We start from the raw sequence: 22,006 nt of genomic DNA, 5'->3' as shown, positions 1-22,006 counted from the left end.
GAAACATTAAAGATACAATTTAAAGTTGTGTGTTATGTGTAGGAAAAAAAAACACTGGCTCATACCTTGACTTGGGTGCCTTTTTATGGTTGAATGACTCATAGGTCAGTGTTAAGTGACTTACAAACAAAAAACGATATTCATATGAAAATAGTCATGCATCAGGACTGGATGGGAAGTCTGTCTCCCTATTAGCAACATCTAAAGAAATGAAAGGTGGTTCAAGACTTTTGCACAGTATTGCACGCTCCACATCAAAGTAAAATAAATAGCTACAGTGGCAGGCAGCACATTTTTACCACACGCAAGCTAATGTATCATGGTACATTTGATTAATAGCCAATAGCAGAAAAAACTATTTGGAAGCATTTACTGTGCAAGTGGCACACATTGTGCCTACAGCAGGAACAAATAACCTGAAATAAGATATTTTGAAACAGACAGAGCTACCCTAACAAAACAAAGCTGTAAAACTTGTGCTTATTAAATAAAAAAAAAGCTATTCAGATTTCAAAGCTTCCTTTTTGATTGTGTAGAATGAGCAATATGCTAATTGTTTCCACTCAAACATTCATCAATGTCTGAGCAAATACAGAGCTTAAAATGTAACATCTGGGAAACAATCACTGGGTTGCAGGGAAACTTGTATGAGCATTTTGGTGGCTTACTTTACTTACTTTCTTTTCAAAATGAATTTCCACCTCATAATAGCAGGTGCTAGCAAGCCACCTTATCAAATTTATATACCGGTGTGCCAAGGAACATCAAAGCAGTGAAAAATATGTGGGTTTCCATGCTCCTACAGTGCTCTTTGTATTTTTGAATGTGTACAAGCAGTTAATGTCCAGACTCTCACTTTTCTCTCTTTACTTCCTTCCTCTGCTTATCTTTCCTGCTGTTACAGCTTCTTGCTATGTCACCTTTTCTTTCCTTATCACGAGCATCCTATCATTTTCCCTCCACATTTTGCCCCCTCTACCCTGTTGTTCTGTCCTTCTCTGTCGTACATTTCTCCTGTCTTTCACCTCTCCTGATCTCCTCTTCCCGACTACCAACACTTTATTATTCAGCAGGGTTTTGCAGGGACACTGTGAAATCACCTATTTCACGGATAACTTATCGTGTGTGACACTTTTCACACATCAAACAGCAGATCCTCTGACTCTATCTCTCTCCCTGCCTAAGCCTTAGCAGTAGTTTTGTCTCAGTACCTTGTTTTTACCGTCAGAAAGCAGAAGCACACTCTAAACCAGTCACACACAAGCACAACAAAAATGCAGTTGGTTAAACTGCTGATCGAGGTTTTCACTTAGTAATTACATCTGTCACTACAGAGCAGATGGATCAGAACATGTTAAATCACTCATTACAATTACTGCCTCAGGATTATTGTGAAAATGATTGTTCCAAATAATGTTAGTCACTTGATACACAGCCTTCCAGTAGCTGAAGTGCTCACTTTGTTGATTTTATGAGTCGCATTACACAAACAGCGGTTGGTGCACACTGCTACAAAGAGCTAGGAGCTGTATTCAAAAAACATCCTACGGCTAAAAGGATCTCTTATTCCTAGGGGTGGACTTACTTCTAACTTTAGTACTCTTAAGTTCATTTGTTATGAAATGATTCACAAGTCATTTTGGTTTTAAAAGCAGATGCAACATCTAAAAGATGTTAGAAAGTTTTCACTCCTAAGTCAGTACAATCTACATAAAATCAGCCAAGGCAGCTGCAGGCAACACTCACTGCTGTCATTATTTTACACAAGTACAATGACATAGCACAATTACACAAGTGGCTGCGTCATTATCATGACATTGAGAAACTTTGTAAATGAATCCAAAATGCAATATTTAAAGCACGGTTTCACAGTGTTTAGCACCATAAACTGTATTATATAAACAAAGCTGACTTTCTAAGTGGATTCTTACCTAAAACTAAATTTCTTTCACTAACACAGACCTGTTACTTGTCAATCAAAAGTCAAAAATTCCCTCTTTATTTTTTTATATTTTTGCTTCCAAGCAGAGTTCTTGCTTTCTTGTAATGTTTATTGTAGAGCAGTAGTTCTCTGGGGTTTCTGAAGGTCTTTCAAATTTTTTCTTTGGGCACTCATCAGAAATGTTCTTATTCTTAAGGATAGAAAACAAGGAAAAAAGGCTGTGGCATGCCAAATTACACAAGAATTGGACTGAAATGCAGTGGCAACAGGTCTGATTGTGTGAAATCTTTGGTTCACGTCTTTGTCTAAGATGTAAGGAGGTCAGGGGGGAAATGTAAAAGTGAATGGGGTTGAATTTCAGCCAGGACATTAACAAGAAAAACTGCCTTGCCTTTTGCCAAATATATTGTATTTCTATGTATGTTTACACATGCTTCAATAATTTGCTGCACCTCTTTTCTTTTTTTTCCTAGAAAAATATTAAATGAAGATTATGACCTTTGCACGGTTAATGGTAACCGTGAGTCTTGCTGACATCTATAGCATTAGGGTCATCACCCTTTACTAGCCTAATAGTTTCCTCATTTCTTATTTTTCCCAGCACCTTTAAATACTTATTAAATGGAAAACCCTACACATGCTGGGAAAGCACAAGTTCACGCTTGAGCCACCATTCACAATAGGATGTTGCTATGTTGGCTAATGAATCTAGCTAATAATTAGCTGACTTCATGAATAATAAGACTGGAAAGAGGTGTTATATCTACAATTTTTTTTTTTTTTTACACAGAGTACGGCATTTAGAGTGCACTTCAGATGGCACGGCCAGGTTGCACGTTCATGCTTGTTTATACTTGTACTAATTAGAACAGTTAACCACCAAGCTGCTCTCAATATGCTCATACGATTCTGTTTTCAAGGTAATGTTAAAAAAAACACCCTCACTTACAGTAGCACGTACCAGATACAAGCCAAAGTACAGCAGACTTTATTGGTCTGTGACTCTGTCAGCCATGTGTAATCTAACATAATCCCTAATCTCCACTTGGTCCAGTGACTGCCTAACTTTAATCCAGCTACAACCGAAATAAACTGAATTTGAGTTGTGTAGTCTGGTGTAATCCACTCAGTGTGCTGACAGCCACAGTGACAACACATTTAGAGGACTGCCAGTAGTCTTGACTGTTAGACAGCCATCTGCCTCGCTCCTTTTCCTGTCCTCCTAAACACAAACTGTACCTTCCTGATTACTTGTACAGCTCCTCCCATTGATACTACTAATAATAACTGCTATTCTTTGGCTGCCAATGAACCATCTGTTGAAATACATGGAACAAACACATTCTTTCAACATTGCTTTTTTTCCCCCTCTTGCCTTTTCTCCTGACAGAAGCCTTGGGGAAGAGAGTAGTAATTTTGTATTTTTCTCATTGCATTATGCTTTGCGCTACCCATTTCATTACAAGCAAATAAAACTAAAACTAACAAAAGCACATAACTTTTAACCCATAAAAAATAGGTTCCCAGTGGAGTGTGAATTCTAATCTTCATTTAAACGGAAGCTAACAAAGCATCCAGTATTTACAGCTATGTGAAGTAGCTGGACTCTTTCATTATCCAATATGTGTTTGGCCACTTTAGTGGTTTTCATTTGGTGCCTTAAGCTCAATTCATGGTTATAAAGATCTGCTAAGCTGCTCTGGCATCACATATAATGCATACTCCCAGAAATGATGAATGCTGAACATCACACCAGCCTAGGTTTTGTTTTTTTGTTCACACTTTGCAAGCATAGCCCTCACCAACCTAAAATTCAAATGTAAACTTGTATGGCATCAGCATGATCCATCACTGTTGATAGACATGCAGAATAACACCTGCTGCCACGCACGACAGCCCATACACATAACAGCATGCAAATCAAGAGCTTTCATTATGCCACAGATTCCTGTGAATCTCATTGATGCGCCTAATTGAGGGGACCAAGCTGCTTTTTCGATGACATAGCTGGATGCAAAAACAAAAAAAAGGCTGTCCACTGTGTCATGTTCTCTCCTTCGCTGCAGGGATGGTGCATAAGTGAAAATTAATACAGCAACAGATTTGTTGGACAAATACTGTGATAATTTGATCATCTGGTGTCTTTGTTATTAAACCCAGATTGTCATGCGATGAATCTGGCATCCCGGTTGGTCTGTGGCATTTTAAATAAGCATGGAAAAGAAGCAGTTATGACAAAACGTTTGATGACTTTTGCTGGAGAATTCAGGATAAGTTCAAATGGCGGGGTGGACAGCTATGGTGAATGTGATGATGAGTCAAATCTGGCGGAACATACCTGCCTGATTGGTTGTCACATTAAGTGACACATACTGCTTTGCATGGCCTTTGGCTAGGTCTGACACTCCGTTGACGGCTTCCAACAAGAAGCTGTAGTTGGTGTGTGACTGCAGGTCAGCCACCATCACTGAGGTGTTCGACAGGCCAGTGCGGCGTGGCAGAAAACGTGCATTGGGACCGCACTCTTCCAAGCCCCTTCCGTCTGGCAGGACCTGTCTACAGATGACGTTATAGCGCACATCCTTCCTGCCACCTGTATCCATAGGAATGGACCACTCCAAGAAGACGCTGGTCTCATTGACATTGGAAATAGCATTACGAGGAGCAGACGGAGGGCCTGAGGGAGATGAAAAGGGCTTAGAAGAAGATACAGCTAGAAATACAAAGAAGCATTTGGATAAACAAAAGCCTTGAAAGTGAACATGAGCAAATATAAAGAGGTTATATCCTCACGTGTGCAAGCCATATTAGAAGGGTCAGAGTCTAGCTTATAGTATCCGTCTTCACAGCTGCAAGCAGTGGCTCCCATCTGTCTGGCCACACTGTGAGGTGGACATTTACTACAGGCCAAAGACTCCAGCAGCGAGCGGTAAAACCCCACTTTGCAGACTGAAAGACAGGGAGGAGAGAGGATGTTTGGGGGTGGATAGGGAGATGATAAAAGTGGACATATAAATAGAAAGGAGAAAAGGGGTCGCAGAGAGAGGTAAAAATACAAAAAAAAATGTGGGGGAGAAAAAGGCATGGTTATTTCTCTTGAAAAAAAAAGGAGGTCAGCATCACACTGGTAGGAAATTTTCCCTGGGTTGTTGCGGTTGTTTTGAGGTTCCTCGTCAGAGATATACAGCAGTTTCATAGTTGAAATTAAAAGAAGCATTTGTCACACTTATATTGTTTCTTTTGAAGTCTGATTTCTTCTTATATCCCTCCCAGGCTTATTTCTTTTAGTCAACCTGTATAACCTTGCTTTTCATGTTTCACTGTTTAATCAAAAAGTTTTCCTCATTGAAGGATTTCCCTTCTTGTATTATCTTCAGTTCAGTGATTTATAACCAGCACCTGATTAAGTTTGGACTTGCATCTGCTTCACAATATCGGTGCCATATGTGCAGCATTTACAAACAAATATCAACAAGAACAAAAACAGGCAAAATTTACTTTCCTCCCACACAAACACACACACAGACAGATCTCAGGCTGATCTAAGTGGGGCAGGTACACGGGATGCTGATGCACTGTGAATGTTAAATGGCACTCATACATCAACAATCTCACAAACCAGCTTAACGATTTGGCTGTTGTCATCCAGATCATTTCTGATAAGTGGAGTTCTATAAGTTATTGCAAAGTCAGTGGCATATTTCTATATCACTAAGCAGAACAAGGGGGAGAATTGAGGAAAAAAGACTCTGCTTGTCCTCTAAATTTAGGAGCTGTTGTTTCCCCAGTTATTGTGAAGCCCACTCAGACCGCAGCTATGATTAAGAACTACATAATTAAACCTCAGGTAGGAGGACAGGAGGACAAAAACTAGGAAACAGAAACAATATGTGATGGTTAAAAACAGAGATAAGGTGAGAAAAGGAAATGATAGGAGGAGAAAAGCCAAGCTTACAAGGATGAGACAAGGAGAGAGAAGAGAAGAAAGGACGAGACAAAGGAAGACTGGTGGGATGGTTTGTGTGTGTGTGTGTGTGTGTGTGTGTGTGTGTGTGTGTGTGTTTCAGTCGTTAGGCAGCAGTGTCTCTGATTCACCTTGACGGAACCTTGGTCTGTTGTCATGGAACATTAGGCCTGAAAAATTCTCCCTCTGCCCTGGATCACTCTAAGTCTCACCTTTGCTTCTCGCACACACACACACACACACACACACACACACACACACACGCGGTAACAGGCCTTTTATAAAATCTGTTTGGCATTTCAAATGCCTCACATACTGTAATTATAAGTTGGGGTTCAAGATAATGTTTTTGACACATTTATGAAGCCGGCGAAGCTTCAGGACAGGATTACATCTGGTGACATACTCTATGCTTAACTGCCTTTGTATGGCTTGTTTCATTCAGGTGTTTAAGAAAGTTGTTCCGTGAGATACATTTTTTGTGTATTTTTGTTTCCTGAAGCATTTTAATGTTTCAGCTTCTGTACTGATGGTTACTCCCTTACTTAATGTGCTTTGTTAGGGCAATGATGTACTACCCTCAACATGGGTGTGCGGGCCAGGGCAGTAGGACACACCTAATCTTTTTTTGAGCCTGTTACCACACACACACCTACCACACACACACCTACACACTTATGGTTGCATATAGATTTATTGCCATTGTCTGGTCTCTAGGTCTCCTTGGCTTCATCCTCCAAACCCCTATGGTCAAATCAATAAAAATGGGATGGCAGCTCATTTCACATAGACAAGTATGTTTGTGCCCAAACAGTGAAGTAAAGTGTTGAAGAGTAGAGTCAAAGCAGAAAATAAATAAATAAAAAAAAGAAAAGAAAAACTTCTTTAATAATTTCTGATACTACATTCAGGTATAATGCCAAGATGATGGATTATCTTTATTTATTTTTCATCTCTTTTTGATTTGGTAAGCTCTCATCACCAGGCGTGCGTGTCTGTGACTTTGTGTGCGTGTATGTGGCGCTCCCCAAAGATCACCTGTCAGTCAAACAGTATGGTGTGGGCACAGTGTGGTACTATGATGGCTCCCTACTTGGATTTCCTGTTGAACTCGTTTTGACATTCTGGATGTTTTTTTTTTTCCTTTCTTCTTAATTTGTCTGTTGGCCACCGTTGTGGCCAGCTGTCACTCAAGAGAATATACACATATATGATCTCTAATTGTTCTTGGGGAATAGTTAAACCTTCCATAATGAAAATAAAATAAATCATTGTTACTTTGACATTTACTGCTTATGCAAACTAAATATATTTGTTAGTTGAAAAATCTATCTATTTTTTCTATTCCATGTTTGATAGACTGATAGACTTTTGCTCCCAGTGTGGCGTCAAAGACGAGTTGATGCGGTCTGATTAAATTAAATTAATGTATGGAAATGTCTTTCCCCTGGAAGTTGTAAATGATTATGAAAATGATATAAACATTTGCAATTAAAATGTGCAAACTGGCGTGAAAAAAAATCCATTGCATGCCACTTTAATAAAAGTCAATTCTAGTTGACTAATGAGTACTTGTTAAGGTATTTATTATCATTAATTCTACTTCATTTCCATTTTCATTTAGGATAAATAGATTATCCATGCTCTACATGAAAATGAACAAAGAACATGCAGAGAAATTAGGTCTATAGATATGTTTTTCAAATTGTATGAGTACAGCTGACAACATATATCATGACTACATATCAATATCACTCTCTTCACTTAATTATGTGTTAAAGGATTTGGATGCAAAGGTTTGTGAAGGTCAGAGAAGCAAACTGGAGGTTGGAAATAGGATTAAGTGATTAAAAAGCCACAGAGAGTAAATTTAAGAACACAGTCTAGAATCTGAGACCAAGAAACAGCTGAGGGGCCGCCCTAAGATCCACAATACAACTGTCTAGATAGGACTGCATAACATGCAAGTGGTCTACATTAACTTTACATGGCAGCTTGATTACTAAAGGTTTATTAAAAATAAGTGCTATTTTTAAGTGAATTTTTTGCACTTCATTTATTTTACATTACATTTACTGTCTGTTTTTGACCAACTCCCCTTTCATATTTCCACAACAATAGCGAGGGACGTGCAGGCAGCTGATTCGGATGAGGTGCTTTAATTCTTTAACCATCTGAAATGCGCAAATAACCGAAAACACATATGTATACACACTAACAGACACACTTCCTGCAGTGAGATTAGTTATGGTCATGCCTAGCTGACTGAAATGGCTCATTCCTCATTGTGAATGCAACCTGAATAGACGGCGTTGGTGGTATTAATGTACGTGTGTGTGAGTATGTGTGTTGCCCTTGGGCAAGCTGTCTTTCTGATGCCATGCAGCTCTTAATGCACAGCACAAAGGGTAATAGGTAATTAATATGCAATACACACTAATGTGCATTTGTGTGTGTTTGACTGTAAAGTTAATACGTAATTAATATGCATCATACACTGGCATCCCAGGCAATTAAGGATCCAGCGGTGTCCGTTGATGCTTCTTAACGAACGTCCTCTTTAATTGGAAACATTTCACTGTAAACATGTTGATTTATATGACTGGCTGTCGTTTGGTGGGATTAGAGCGAGTAAGCGATTAAGGCAGAGAGAAGGAGACGTACTGAGATGAGGACTAAAATGAAAGAGAATTTAAAGTGAAGGACCACATACTGTGTCTGAACACTGGATTTAAATTCATTTATATGGACTTAGAAAACTGTATGGATGCAAATATATTAAAAAAAAGATCTCTCATGTATAATTACATAGTATGTTAATGGGTTATTACTGATCAGACCTTTTAACATGAAAGCAGCACTTCGCTCTTGTAGGTGGTATTTTTAGTAATGCATCAGATTGCTAGAGAACACTGCATATTGGACTACACAGTAAATCGTAAATGTAGCTGTCCAGTTGTTTTTACTGCAGTTATGTTGCACCAGTGAACCACCAAACAGCCATAAAAAGATGAAATGAGGATGGAAACACAAATGGCTCACACCATTCTGTGACAACCACTTATGTTTCCATCTTTCCCGTCACTCTTCCAACAGTACACACAGTCAGCAGGACTGACCAAAAAGTAAACTTTGACTGAAGAAATCCAAATACTCACAAGGCTGAATTTCAATGCACTACCTATATTGTTAGCAGATACTATTGTGAACTAATAAACCAGCTGAGGAAACACAGTAAATATCCTGTTCCTGTGTTTGTCCCACAGCAAACTACTGGCCTAACAATCATAAACACAACATGTTTCAGGGTGTGCATGTATGAGATGTTTCATACCTTTATTATTTTTGTATTACTGTGTTTGTGTGCATGCGTCTGCATGTGTGCATGTGCCAATGCATGCTCATATTTGTGCATGTTTCTGTGTGAACACAAACAAAGACGGATGATAATACCGTAATAATACACAATCGAGTCAATGGGGTTTTCCTTTCTGTTGGTTGACAGAGGAGGCCATTGTTCACAACCCATTTATTCTCACAATCAGACCACAAGCAGAAACCCAAAGGTCAAGCATCCAGGTCACAATAGCTTTCGAACAAAACCCAATGTATTGGCTCAGTGAGTGTCGAGAGAAAAAGAGTAAATATAAGAAATGTGTGATAAATCATATGTCATAATATGCTGACCGGATGTCTTGGGAAAACAATTTAACTAGCCATAAAACATACTATAGTGCCCTTTCAGCATTCAGCTGACATTAATTTACTTCCAAATATTAGACTCCATCAATGGACCAACAACCATGAAGAAAAATTGCACAGATCCACAAACTAGGTGTACAAAGGTCGGGATCTCAGTTGTACAACCATGCTCTTGCAAAAAGGTGATGGGACAGACATATGTGACATGTATAAAATTAGGTTGTGAATTTTTTATGACTTTTAATTCACAAATTTGCGTGTATGGTATAATCCAGCTGTTTTTAATCAGATAGAAGGTACCAGAAATCAAGTAAGCTGTGCTATAAATGCATGGATATCTCTATAATTTCCCTAAACCAAATCCATAAATGTCAAAGTTTTAACATATGTATATATATATATATACATACACACATTCACACACTGGCGACGGCAAGCTACATTGCCATTGCCAGTGTGTGAATGTGTGTGTGAATGGGTGAATGACTGAATGTAGTGTAAAACGCTTTGGGGTCCTTAGGGACTGAGCAAAGCGCTATACAAATGCAGGCCATTTACCATACATATATATATATATATATATATATATATATATATATATATATATATATATATTAGCTTCAATGTTTTCAAATCCATCAGACTCAACACAAAAAAATAGCATGCTTGCATTGCATCATTGCTGTAGAGCTATGATGGTTTTATAAACCGTTGGAAACTCATCAACTCTCTTAAATGCATTATGGGTAATATAGTGCCAAAATGATCAGTACTAAGCCACCACTGGCTCGGACTCTGGAGATGGCCAGGCTTTCATGGAAGGAACCTCGCTCTGCTGAATGAAGCATTTTATGAATATTTCAGCAACTGCAGGAATGCGTGTGTGTGTTTCTGCGTGTCTGTGTGGGTGCGTGAGTGTTTGCTCTTATATCTTTGTGAGGACAAATGGCTGGCCCATTTTCTTCAAAGAGATTTTCTTTTAGGGGTATTGTCTGAGTGAGGATGATGCATTTGTCTGTTAGGGTAACAAATGGGATTATGCAACTTGCTATGCTGGTTATGGCTCGGGTCAGAGGTATGGTAATGACAATGAGTTAATTAAGGTCTTCACAAGTATAGATAAAACCATGTGGGTGTGTATGCATGTTAACAGGGGCAAAGGTAAAAGAGAGGAAGCTCTTCTGGGAAAGTCAGTTTACCCAACAAGCACTCAGGAAGCACTTTAGTTGTCATGACAGCATCACCACGTGGAGATGATGGGGGGAAGGGGGTGGGGAGAAAGCTGGAGAGAGAGCATGATGCAGGAGGAAAGAGTTCAATGAAAGAAGCCATTAGCAGACTCCAGTTGAGTAGGATCTAAAAAGATGAATGGTGTCTCTTTCCTTGATGAATCCAGTCAATTCATAGTTCAGGAGATGATGGTTTCCTGCCACTTGCAGATTTTTGCACTCTTTATCTTTGACTGTGATGAGGGATGACAGAACATTTCTGTATGGGAATCTGAATACTCTAAACTCATATGACATGAATTAAAAAGACATAGATACAGGCTAGAAAGTATCTTACTTGAACTACTGGGTGTTTTGGGTCCAGTGAATTCTGGTCTAATTATTGCACCTACAATGCATTTTGTATACTGACATTATTACTAAATTATACAGACAAATGACAAATATAGAAGAACAAAACAAGAAAAAGGTTAATTTTTTTTAATTTGTCACATCCATGTTGTAGAAAATTATAGTGCCAGTTGTTTTGTTAGGTACCCCTGTTCAAATGCCCGTCTCACTGCAGAAACAAAAATGCAATTAAGCGTGCAGACATCGTCAAGACAACCTGCTGAATATAAAGTGAGCAATATAATGGCTAAGAAATGTATTTAAGTGATGTTGAATGTGGGAAGTTTGTTGGTGCCACACAGAGCTGAGCACTTCAGGAACTGCTGATCTATTGAAATTTTCCCTCACAACCTTCTCCAGCCCATTGTTCATTCAGTGGGCTAGTTTCAGTCATTTTGCAAATGTACTGTTTATATAAGGTTGGGGAAACCTGAGACTGAGGAAGTCACTTGGATGAGTGACGAAACGTTTCTCCCACTGAAAACGCTGCGTCCATGATCAGAATCAACCTTTTGGGAGAAAATATCCAGTCAGCACAGGTTTTGGACTGGCACAGGTCAAAGATGGATGGCCAGACGGTTTTGAGCTAGGAAGGTAATGGTAATTCAAATAACCACTTAGTACAGCCAAGTCATTGAGAAGAGCATCTCTGAAAGCACAACACACCAAACATTGAAGCAGAAAGGAATGAAGCAGCAGCAGAAGATCACACACGAAGCTAAGGCCACAATTCTCATGTGCTCACCAAAAATGGACAACAGACGTTTAGAAAAACGTTGTCTGTCATCAGAATCTGGTGTAAACAACATGAAAGCACCTAAGTAAGGCCAATCCTACCATCGATGTATAAAGGGTTCTAGCTGGTGGTGGTGGCTGGTGTAATGATGTGCAGGATCTTTCCTCGTTAAGCTTTGGCCCTGTTAGTACCAACTGAGTATTGGTAAAACAGCACAGCCTAAACGAGTATTGTTGCTGACCACATCCATCTGGTTATTACCAGTGTACTCATCTTCTGATGGCTGTTTCCAGAAGAATAACGTGCCATGTCACAAACCTTCAATAATCACAAACTTTCTAGAACTTGAAAATGAGTCCACTATAGTGAAATGACCTCCACGGTCACCAGATCTTAATTAAGGATACAGCAGTGATTGATATAATGGATGCGCAACCAATAAAAATGCGTCAGCTGCGTGATGCTATCATGCCAATATAGACCAAAATCTCTGAAGGATATTTCAAGCATTTGGTTGAATTCCTGTTATGAAGAATTAAGGTAGTTTTGATGCAATAGCGGGACCAACTTAGTACTAGCAATGTGTTCCTAAGTGTATTTCCTTTCCTCCTGTAGTTTTTTTTTTTCATATAATCTTACCATTAAGAAAAAAAAGTACTACTTGAAATGGCATGGGAGATGAAAGAAAATGTTCTCCTCTCCTTTTAGGAGGTAGGTCTATATATATAGTGAGAAAAATGTAATGTACTGAACAATTTTGAAAATACACAGGAAAAAATCAAACACCCAGAGTATTCATGTCAGAACTCAGATCCTTATCGGCACATGATGGTAATTCTACTAAAATGACAGATGCTGCCATGATCATGTGTGTATCTCTGTGTTATGCAAGAGACTGTAATACCCTTGTCACCACATCATCAACCACAAGCCTCACACTGCAAGTGTGAGCTGCTTGTTCACTATCCCCATAAATCCCTAGAGGGAGAAGGCAGAAAGCTTCTTCACATTACTACGCCAGTGAGACAGTTTTTGATGGCAGCATCACGACTGTGGCCAGATCAAGTTTGACATACGCTGCAGTGACGTCTGACAGGCAGGCAAACACAGAAGAACATCAGGGGAGCCATGGCACTGAAACAAAGTATCGGCAAGGGAAATCCAACTCTTCCTCTGACACTTAGACAACTATCTCCAAACAAAATATTAAAAAATGTTGAGATGTATCCCAAAGATGTAATATCCTTCCAGTCACAAGCAGGTTTTTTTTTCTTTATTACAAGTAATTCTGTTAATTCAGGATACCAGTCGTCACACTTGTTTTAATTTGTATCCCTTATCTGCTCTTTCTCCTCATCCCCTCCCCCGACTTCCCTTTCTCTCTCCCCCAACATTGCTGCCCGTATTGTATCTCTAAGTCTTTCTTCTTTTGTCATGTGAAATCAGTGTAGCCCAAATCCAAACATCACAAAGGCTCAATCCCGCTTCAGTCCACCTTTTTTCCCCCCTATTCTGAATCCAAAGCATTTAGCTATTTTTTTTTCATTCCAACATCCTGGTCATCCTGAATTCCCTTTTCTCCACATTGAATCTAGCCCTTATTCCATCACTGCACACTTCTTTCAATATTTATTGCATCATTCCACTTTATCATTTTACTCTCACATATACCATTATTCCATTATTTACTTTCAATGCTGCCCACATTCCAGTCAATCTCTAATCATTTCAGCTGTAGATGAATTTCATCCTATATGAATTTCACTCCAAAAACAATTTATTCAAATATATTTCAGGCCTTATTCCACCATTTCAACATCTCACTTCAACAATTCAGTCATGATTGTGTTTTCAAGTATGTGTCCACCATATTGGTGACTGGACTTTTGATCATCTTATATAAGACTGACAGATCAATAAATTATGCCAACATATCTACATATTTAGGTTGAGTGTGCCTTGAAAGGCCGTCCAATTAGCCTCTGCAGACCTTTGCTCTGATAGTGGTTTTGCATGGAGGCTTCTCAAACTGTTCTGATGATCTCAAACTTTCTTGAGACTTGTTCTGAAAAATAAATTCAGTTTCCATTGCCATTTCAATATGTTAATGCAGCCTGGAACAAAGCATTTTCAATGTTAAACATTGTTAATGCACATCAAAATATGTCTCTATATTGTATATTCCAATAGCCAACCTGCTCAAATGTGAGAATTTAACGCCTCCTCTTTGTTTGTCTGGTTACTCTCAAAATAGTATATTTTGTAAACAAGACCGCGGAGTCTAAGATTTTGTAATTTTTTTGTAATTTTGGTTTTCTGACATTTTGTAGACTAAATGATTTAAATACAACTTGAGTTTATTCTTAACCCATCTGAGGGTTGAGCTGATGTAAAAAAGGAAAATGTTAATTTTATTAACCGGATTTGTGTGACATGTCCTGACAAAGCTAATATATTTGCCTACCTATTTAGCTCTTATTTAGTTAACCCTTAATTCAAACATTCTTCCAGTGTTTCTTTCTATTCTCTCTAGTATTCAATCAAAAAGGCCTCATTTCAAAGACTGTGTCAGTCTACACCCTCTTCCTTCTTTTCTCTCTCTTCATCCATCTGCCATTTCTATCCACAGTTATCCATCCTCTATCCCCATCACCCCTGGAACAACACTCATCCATCTCTTTGTCTCCATGCCCTCACACCCTGTGGTGAGAAATCTCCAATTTATCTTGTGTCCCCTTGTTTTGCCTTCACTTCTCTCTGTACTCTTCTCATCACTCTGTCTATCCATCAAACCATCTACCCATGGATGTACTGCCCTCCTCCCTTCAGTCCTATTAGGCTTACAAAGCTGCAGGATAACAGCAAAAACGTTGAATGTACATTCATACATATTATGATATACCATATGTATGAGTATCTGACAAAATCTGTTCTTTTATAAGACATTTATTTATAGAGTGTATACATACATATATTTTCTTTTCATTTTGTTGTGCAGAAGCAAAACAAAAACGGGATTTTATGATGCATGATGATGCATAATTTAATGCTATTAAGTATGCTGTCAAACGTACCACAAAGTTGGACCATAGCAGAATGGAACAATAAATAAACTAGGGCTGCCACGATTAGTCGATTAGTCACGATTACGTCGACTATTAAAATCCTCGACGACTAATTTAATAGTCGACGCGTCGTTTGAAGCTTTGTAAGATCCCAAAAGACGCAGGAGTAAGTAGTAGGATGTTAGAGTGTAATGACGGACTGAAACAGAAGATGGCAGCACTGCATGTACAAGGATGCCAGCTGCCGTTAAACCCTGAAGAAGAAGAAACTGTGTCCCAGAATTCATAGCGCGGCCCTGCTCAGTTTTCAACAATGGCAGCAGCTAGTTAGTTTTAATATCACTCTTATTATTTTTTCTGGGTCACAAAATAAACGTTTAACATATTTTCAGGCGAGAATATAGCTGTGTAAACCTCAAATATCTGCTCAGTTTATCAAGACATCACATATTTTCAAAAGCGCTCTGACGTTTTCGGAGACGTCTGTTACCCACCAGCTCGATAGCTAGCTGGGGTTGACGGCTCACTAGAGCCGGTGAAAACACCGGACTCCCGGCAAATCGTTTTCAAACCCACCGCTGTCTTTCGCTACTCAGGTTAAACATGATATATAGTCACTTAGATAACTTAAAAATGATATTGTTTGGCTTTTTTTAGTAGTTTATTTATTCCTGAGTAAATCGGGTTGGCTGAGATTAAAGTTATAGTTTTTTCACAGCTGAATAAACGTCAAGCAGACAACTGATTATCAGAAGTGTGAGATGCTCGAGAATATACTCCGGTGTCCTGTTATATTTTAGATAGCAAGGAGCAGACGGCTGAGTTTTTTTAAACTCCACCAAACAAACTACAAATGTCATTAAAATTTAATAAACTATGATCTTGTCTTTAATTTTAGTTGGCACATACCTTAACACTTAAAGCTGTAAGCTAATGATAGTTATTTAAGAGCAGATGCATGCTGGTGAAATAAGCTGTACGTTTTACGTTCAATGGATGCATGATCTGATTAGTTGACTAATCGCAAAAATAATCGGTGACTAGTCGACTATCAAAATAATCGTTTGTGGCAGCCCTAAAATAAACTGCAACAAATCCAGCAGTGCATGGCCACACAGTTGCTGCTCCACATGGATGACGCACCATTTTCATAAATCCAAAGAGCTCAGATTGTCCTTTACATGCTACGATTGTTTGGTGACTGGGTTATTTCCACAAATAGAGATGTACTTTTGAGAGAAAAGTATATGTGTGGGTGCAGTGCGTATGTATCTCCCAGACGTAGAGTAAAGACAGTTGTGTGATGTGTTGATGGTGAAAGAGGCAGATCTTTTAAACTGAGGAAAAAACTGAGGGAAGAGTCAAAGACAGCTGCAAGAGCAGGAGAGTGCAAATGCACTAGATAGCAGAAATTGAAAAAAGTAGGATGGAGAAACAATGAATGATAGGCAGTTAAAGAAGAAAAAAGAAACAGACATATGAAGGGGGTAAGAAATGCAAGACTGGGTAATGGACAAACCAAGGTACTGAGAAAGACACACACCAAAGGAGTGAGAAAAAATGGACGCGTGAATGAGATAAAGCAAGAGAGGCGAGAAAGATAAAGACAAAAAGGAGGATGAAGAGCTGTCCATAATGAGTTTTGTCCTACATTCACAAAGGCAACATTAAATCATGCTCTACTAAGCAGCACACACACTGCCAATACAGCCAGGGTTTACACATTTTCTCACTCACTGTAGTGTCCTCTGACCTTCAACCCATTGATTCACTGTCTACACATGAAATGTAGTTTTTACCAATGAGGCATCTCTCTTTAAAAAGTGCTATTCGTTTTTAATAGCACATATCCACTGAAAGAGCATACAATTAAAATTAAAGCTCTGTGAAGGTTCTAAAAATCCAGCTCAACAGATCTGTAGGACAACCACTTCTTAACAGGAGCTAAAAACTACTCCTGTGTTGTCCATAAAAAGACACCAAATATGACTTCTAGCAGTATGGAGTCCAGGAATTCTTTCAGTGTCTGAAAAACAGAAATCAACACTTCGCACTTCAATGTGACTGACTGAAATACACATGAAAAAGTGTTTACTAAGGCAGAGAACACATATGGTTTTAAACCTGCTACTGAGGAAACCCTGCCATGTTTCTCTCTGTAGACATTTTCAAAGGCTGTCACTCTAACAGTTTCATCTGTATACAAAACTGTAAAGACGAAAAACATCCCCCTGTAGCCTAATTAATAGTGAGGAATGTTTTCTACTCACTTCACTTCAGCTTGCTGTAAATATGGACTACAATTTGCGAAAAAAAGAGATAAATTATATTACTGCGAGCTCCCGAGATTTGTTTTTATTCCAGAAGGTTTAACTAATGGCAAAAATTTGCATATCACACAACTTCATCTTCCAAGAATTCAGAACACTCCTTGAAGCTTGAAAAGACAGCATGAAAACCAGGTAAACCCTGTAACTTTGTTCTGGCACAAGAAGGCAGAAAGAAAGAGCCTGTGGAGTCAGTTAGCTGCAAGACAAGGCAGGGTCAGATTTTATTACAGTGACATCAAAATAACACCTCACAACCCTTTACAAAAGCGCACAAAGGGAGTGCCGCTTTTTGACTTTTCTCTTTATAGCTCAGTCTACAGCAGAGTACAGTTTTAATCTTTTGTGCTGTCCAGGCAAGCTTCATGCATTTGCAAATCCCTTTGCAGTTATATGCTTGCCAAGCCATTTTGGGTGGAAACCTTTTGGAATTCACAGATTTTTTTATTTTATTTTTTTTGTATTTTAATACTCTGTTACGATGTCACTGTCTGGTTACTTTAAAAAAGTCATCAAAAAAGTTTTCCTTTCTGTTTTGCATTTTGTTTTACTTGCAGAATGATGAATGTGAATATGCATAGCATGTAGAGAAAGTGCACAAGGCTACAGAAGTTTGGGAGCTTCCCTCCAGCATAAGGTGCAGCAAAGCACTTTGATGACAAACCCTTTGTGGCCAGGCCTCGTACCAGAGACCTCACAAAACAAAAAAAGCACAAGCCCATGTTTGGTGAGGCCCCGTTTAGCCCAAAGCTTATAATGTTTCTTTCTTAGTTTAGGATGTTAGCATGCTAATATTTGCACATAGTCAGTACGTAAAGGACAGCTGTAGATGAATCAAGACTACACCACTCAGCAGATCCTGAGTCAAGTTTTCACATCATTATTTAACAATCCGTCAAGTTTTTAGAACCGACTTGAATGCCAACAGCAGCATTGTTAGCATGCAAAAACACAGCTGCAGTCTGTTTAATTTACTATCAGCGTTAGCGTGACCAACAACTAAGACAGAAGTAAATGTGCAAGTAGGTGTTAAAATATAAGTCCTTGAGTCGAGCATCAGAAAAATAAAACAACATGCAAAATATGTTAACGTGGCACAAGAAGTCACAAAAAGTCTGCGTCATTTTTCAGCGAAACTGCTGTACTTACAGTGTACAGTAATTTTCAGTAGTCTCCAGGCTTCAGCTGACACAAGTGGTCAAACCAAAATTAATCAAATAGCAGAAGTCTGTAAAGCATAATTAGCTGTGTATAATTAGGTGGCAAGCTAATGAGTGGTAATCACAGTACTGTACAGCCGTTCTTTAATCTTTTGCATGTGCATTCCAGTCAGTATTCATGCAGTAGTACACAGCAGTGTAGCTTCAAAGATGATCCTTTTATTTTAATAATATTGAGATAGTAATTGGTTCTTAATATTCATGATCACAAAAATGCTGTTCTGGAACTTTTTTTTTTTTTTTGCCTTCTCAGCCTGTAACTGTAACAGTAGTCTGGCTGTCTGTACAGTCTGTGGGAGAATGACTTCAGGCAGGCCAGTGGCCTACTGACAGCTATTTCCTAATGATCTCCCCACAGATATCTCATATCTGACAAAGTGAAGCTACTGTAGAGCTACTGGAGAGATGGTTCACTTTTTTACCATTTGATTATTGAGAACTAATCAAAGCTTAGTTCTCTTTTGGTTCTGAAAGAAAAAAAAAAACTACTGTTAGACCTCCTTCACATATTGTCATCTGCCAATCACCCTCCTTTAACATTCAACCCAGTTTCCACATGCACATATCTAAATCAAAAAAGCTAAAGAATAAAATTTCCACATTAGTAGCTCACAAACAAATCATGTATTTAATCACTAGAGACTGGTACTTACTCAGGAGAAGACTGTGTGAAAATAAAAAGCACAAAGAGTGACCAAATCACACATTTCACTTTACTGTATCGCTTAGCGCTGTGCCATTGTAACGACCGTTCTCTGAAATTTCTTCTGAAATTCCACCATGCTGTTCAGAGCTACTCTCAGTTGCATAAGTGGAGTTTAGCGTGCACATAATTGAGTAATTTAAAGGCAGCGTAGGGGAAGACTGAAGAGGTTGGAAGGAGAGAAAAATACATAGACCCTAGGTGCCCATGGAAATAGCAGTTAAGGTCAGTGGTGGGAATGTTTGGGCACGAGCGGGAGCAGAACAGTATGAGAGCAGCAAAGTGCTGCAGGCCACAGGGGAATACCCTCCACTAAGCTAGAAAGAAACACTCACAGACTCACGCAGCAACAGCGCAAGAAGCACTCTTACTAAAAGAATAAACAGATCCATGCACACACTCAAGCACACTATACTAAAAATAAACATGTGCATGGATATGAAAATACACACAGGATGAAGACAGCAACCAAAACAAACAAACATGTATGTGCACCCACAGCCCTAAAAAGGTAAAAAAACAAATGTGACGACTAGACAGATTAAAAAACTGGATCTTTAAGTTCAATTGATCATCTTAAAAGCTGCTAATTTATTCAAAATGATCTTATTAGCTCAATTTCACAACAAACTTTAGCCTCTCACCTTGACAAGATCCGTTGATTTCCTCAAATCCCGGCTGGCAAACACACTTCCCAATGGGCACCAGCCACTCTCCCTCTGTGCTGCAATGCATCCTGGGAGGCTCGTATAAAGGCAGGGAGTTATTGACACAGCGGCCCACTACCTCTACCAGCTGTGAGGCTTCTGAGCCTGGGATTGTGTCAGGGAACTCAGCCAAGCTCTTCACCAAGAATGGGCAGCGTTTGTAGAAAACCCTCACTGAGACTAAAGCAATGCAGGCCCCTAAATCCTGAAATGCCAAGTAGAAGCCTTTCCGGGTCAGAGGACCTAAATCGCGGACTTCAGTGTTAAGCTTCATCACACGATCCCCAAGGTCCAGCTCAGTGAAGCTCTCATCAGCTGCTATGGTATCAATTTTGATGTACCTGCTCTCCTTCATTGCCCTGTCTTCCTCATCTGTCATCCCGGTACCATCTCTCATCTCTCCTTCCTCCATCTCTTCTTCGTCCCCATCTGTTTCATAGTAATACATATTAAAGGTCTCCTTGCAGGTCCCGACACCCCCTGGCAGGCTGTTGCAGTCTCTCAGGGTGAACTTGAGCTCAATAAATACCCGCTGGGCACCCTCAGTCAGGATCCAGTTGGTGTGGAGCCAGTTGTTCTGGTTTTGCTCCATCACACGGCATACTTGGTAGGTGTGGATGGGAGCATAGTTCTCGTCTACTTCCCCAATCTCCTCCCACTGAAAAAGAAAAAAAAAATATTAGTGGAAAGACTTTGTTCCTTTGAAATGATTAAATGCTTAATTTTCCCATACACATCCTGCATTAAAAACATCACTAAAGTAAATTTGACAACATGCTTAAAGTACAGAAAAATGTTTTGATGAAATGGCTTTAAATTTGTAATATACAAGAATATTTAGTAGCTAATGCATCAATGTGTGAATATTACTTTACTATGGTCACTGCTTGAACTTCCAAAGAGTCACAACATCAATTTAATAGGTGTGGGGATAATCGTATTTTAAAACTCAAATTTATATCGGTAGTTTTTAGCATTCTGATTTTTTAAATTAATCCATTAACAGTTAGCAACAGTCAGCCCAACTACAGAGTTTAGTCTTAAACTTAAAATTAATATTAACAATGTACCATCCTATTCTAAAAAGTAAATAGTGTAACACACAATACAATATTACCAAAATGTATAAAGTATAAAATACTTTTTTTTCCAAACCATAAGTCATCCTTTGTAACACACTTACAGTGTTACATTGTAACATTTTCAGTCTACTAGGACAAACTTGTCTAATTAAGCATGCTTATAATTCTACATATAACAAAGAAGTAAACGGTAAATTCTAGTATGTTGCCTGTATTGTTTAAAAATGTGAAATTATACCCATACAGAGAATGTGACACCGTGGTAATGCTTTAAGAATGAGCAACAGCAATGCTTTTCTGAAAGGATTAACGCTGGTGTGGAAATTTTAACGGTGTGTTTGTGTGTGTGTGCATGCATGTGTGTGTGTCAAGGTATAGATAGCAGAATAATCCTCATCACTTCCACCTCATTTCCTTCTACTGCAATAGAGAGAAAAGAATGAGATTGTGTTAAAGGGTACATATGCATTTACCATGAATGAGGGGTGGCGTTCTTGTCAGCAAAAAAAAAAAAAAAAGAGGATTTAACCTGCACCTGTGTGTTCATCTGTAGCACCATATCTCTAAAGGAGAATGTGTGTGTCTGTGTGTGAATCCATTTCTGCATGTGCATATATGCAAATTACCTTGTCAGCATTCAAGTGTGTGTGAGCATATGCATCCATGCATGTGTGCGTGTGTCAGACAGCAGCATTAATTCCCTCTGCAGGTCTCGTGGGAGATGGCTATTATCTGCATCACTAGCCCTCTCTCATGACTAATATAGGCGCTTCATCATGTCACTGTAATATGGCCAGAGGGACCAGACTATGATCTGGTGTTATGGCTTAATAGCCCATATTAATCAATCCTTGCTGTATCCATTGTATACAACCCTCTGTCTTTATCTTTTCTCTCTCTTCTCCCTGTCTTGTTCTCCAGCTGTCTTTTTTTTTACAC

At 38.9% G+C, this 22,006-nt stretch overlaps 1 protein-coding gene across 2 annotated transcripts in view; it reads right to left on the bottom strand.

Moving 5' to 3' along the window:
• Nucleotides 1-22,006, bottom strand: part of epha5 (EPH receptor A5) — a 62,370-nt gene that overhangs the window by 28,636 nt on the left and 11,728 nt on the right. For both annotated transcript variants that reach the window (XM_019361236.2, XM_005451420.4), the window contains exons 3-5: nt 19,923-20,643; nt 4,736-4,891; nt 4,281-4,619 (exon numbers count right to left, since the gene is read on the bottom strand). In XM_019361236.2, the coding sequence (XP_019216781.1) occupies nt 4,281-4,619; nt 4,736-4,891; nt 19,923-20,643 (1,216 nt within the window). The remainder of the gene's footprint in view (nt 1-4,280; nt 4,620-4,735; nt 4,892-19,922; nt 20,644-22,006) is intronic.

Source organism: Oreochromis niloticus, linkage group LG7 (assembly GCF_001858045.2).
Source record: "Oreochromis niloticus isolate F11D_XX linkage group LG7, O_niloticus_UMD_NMBU, whole genome shotgun sequence".
NCBI classification, from domain to species: Eukaryota; Metazoa; Chordata; class Actinopteri; order Cichliformes; family Cichlidae; genus Oreochromis; species Oreochromis niloticus.
This window is presented reverse-complemented; position numbering and strand designations above follow the sequence as displayed.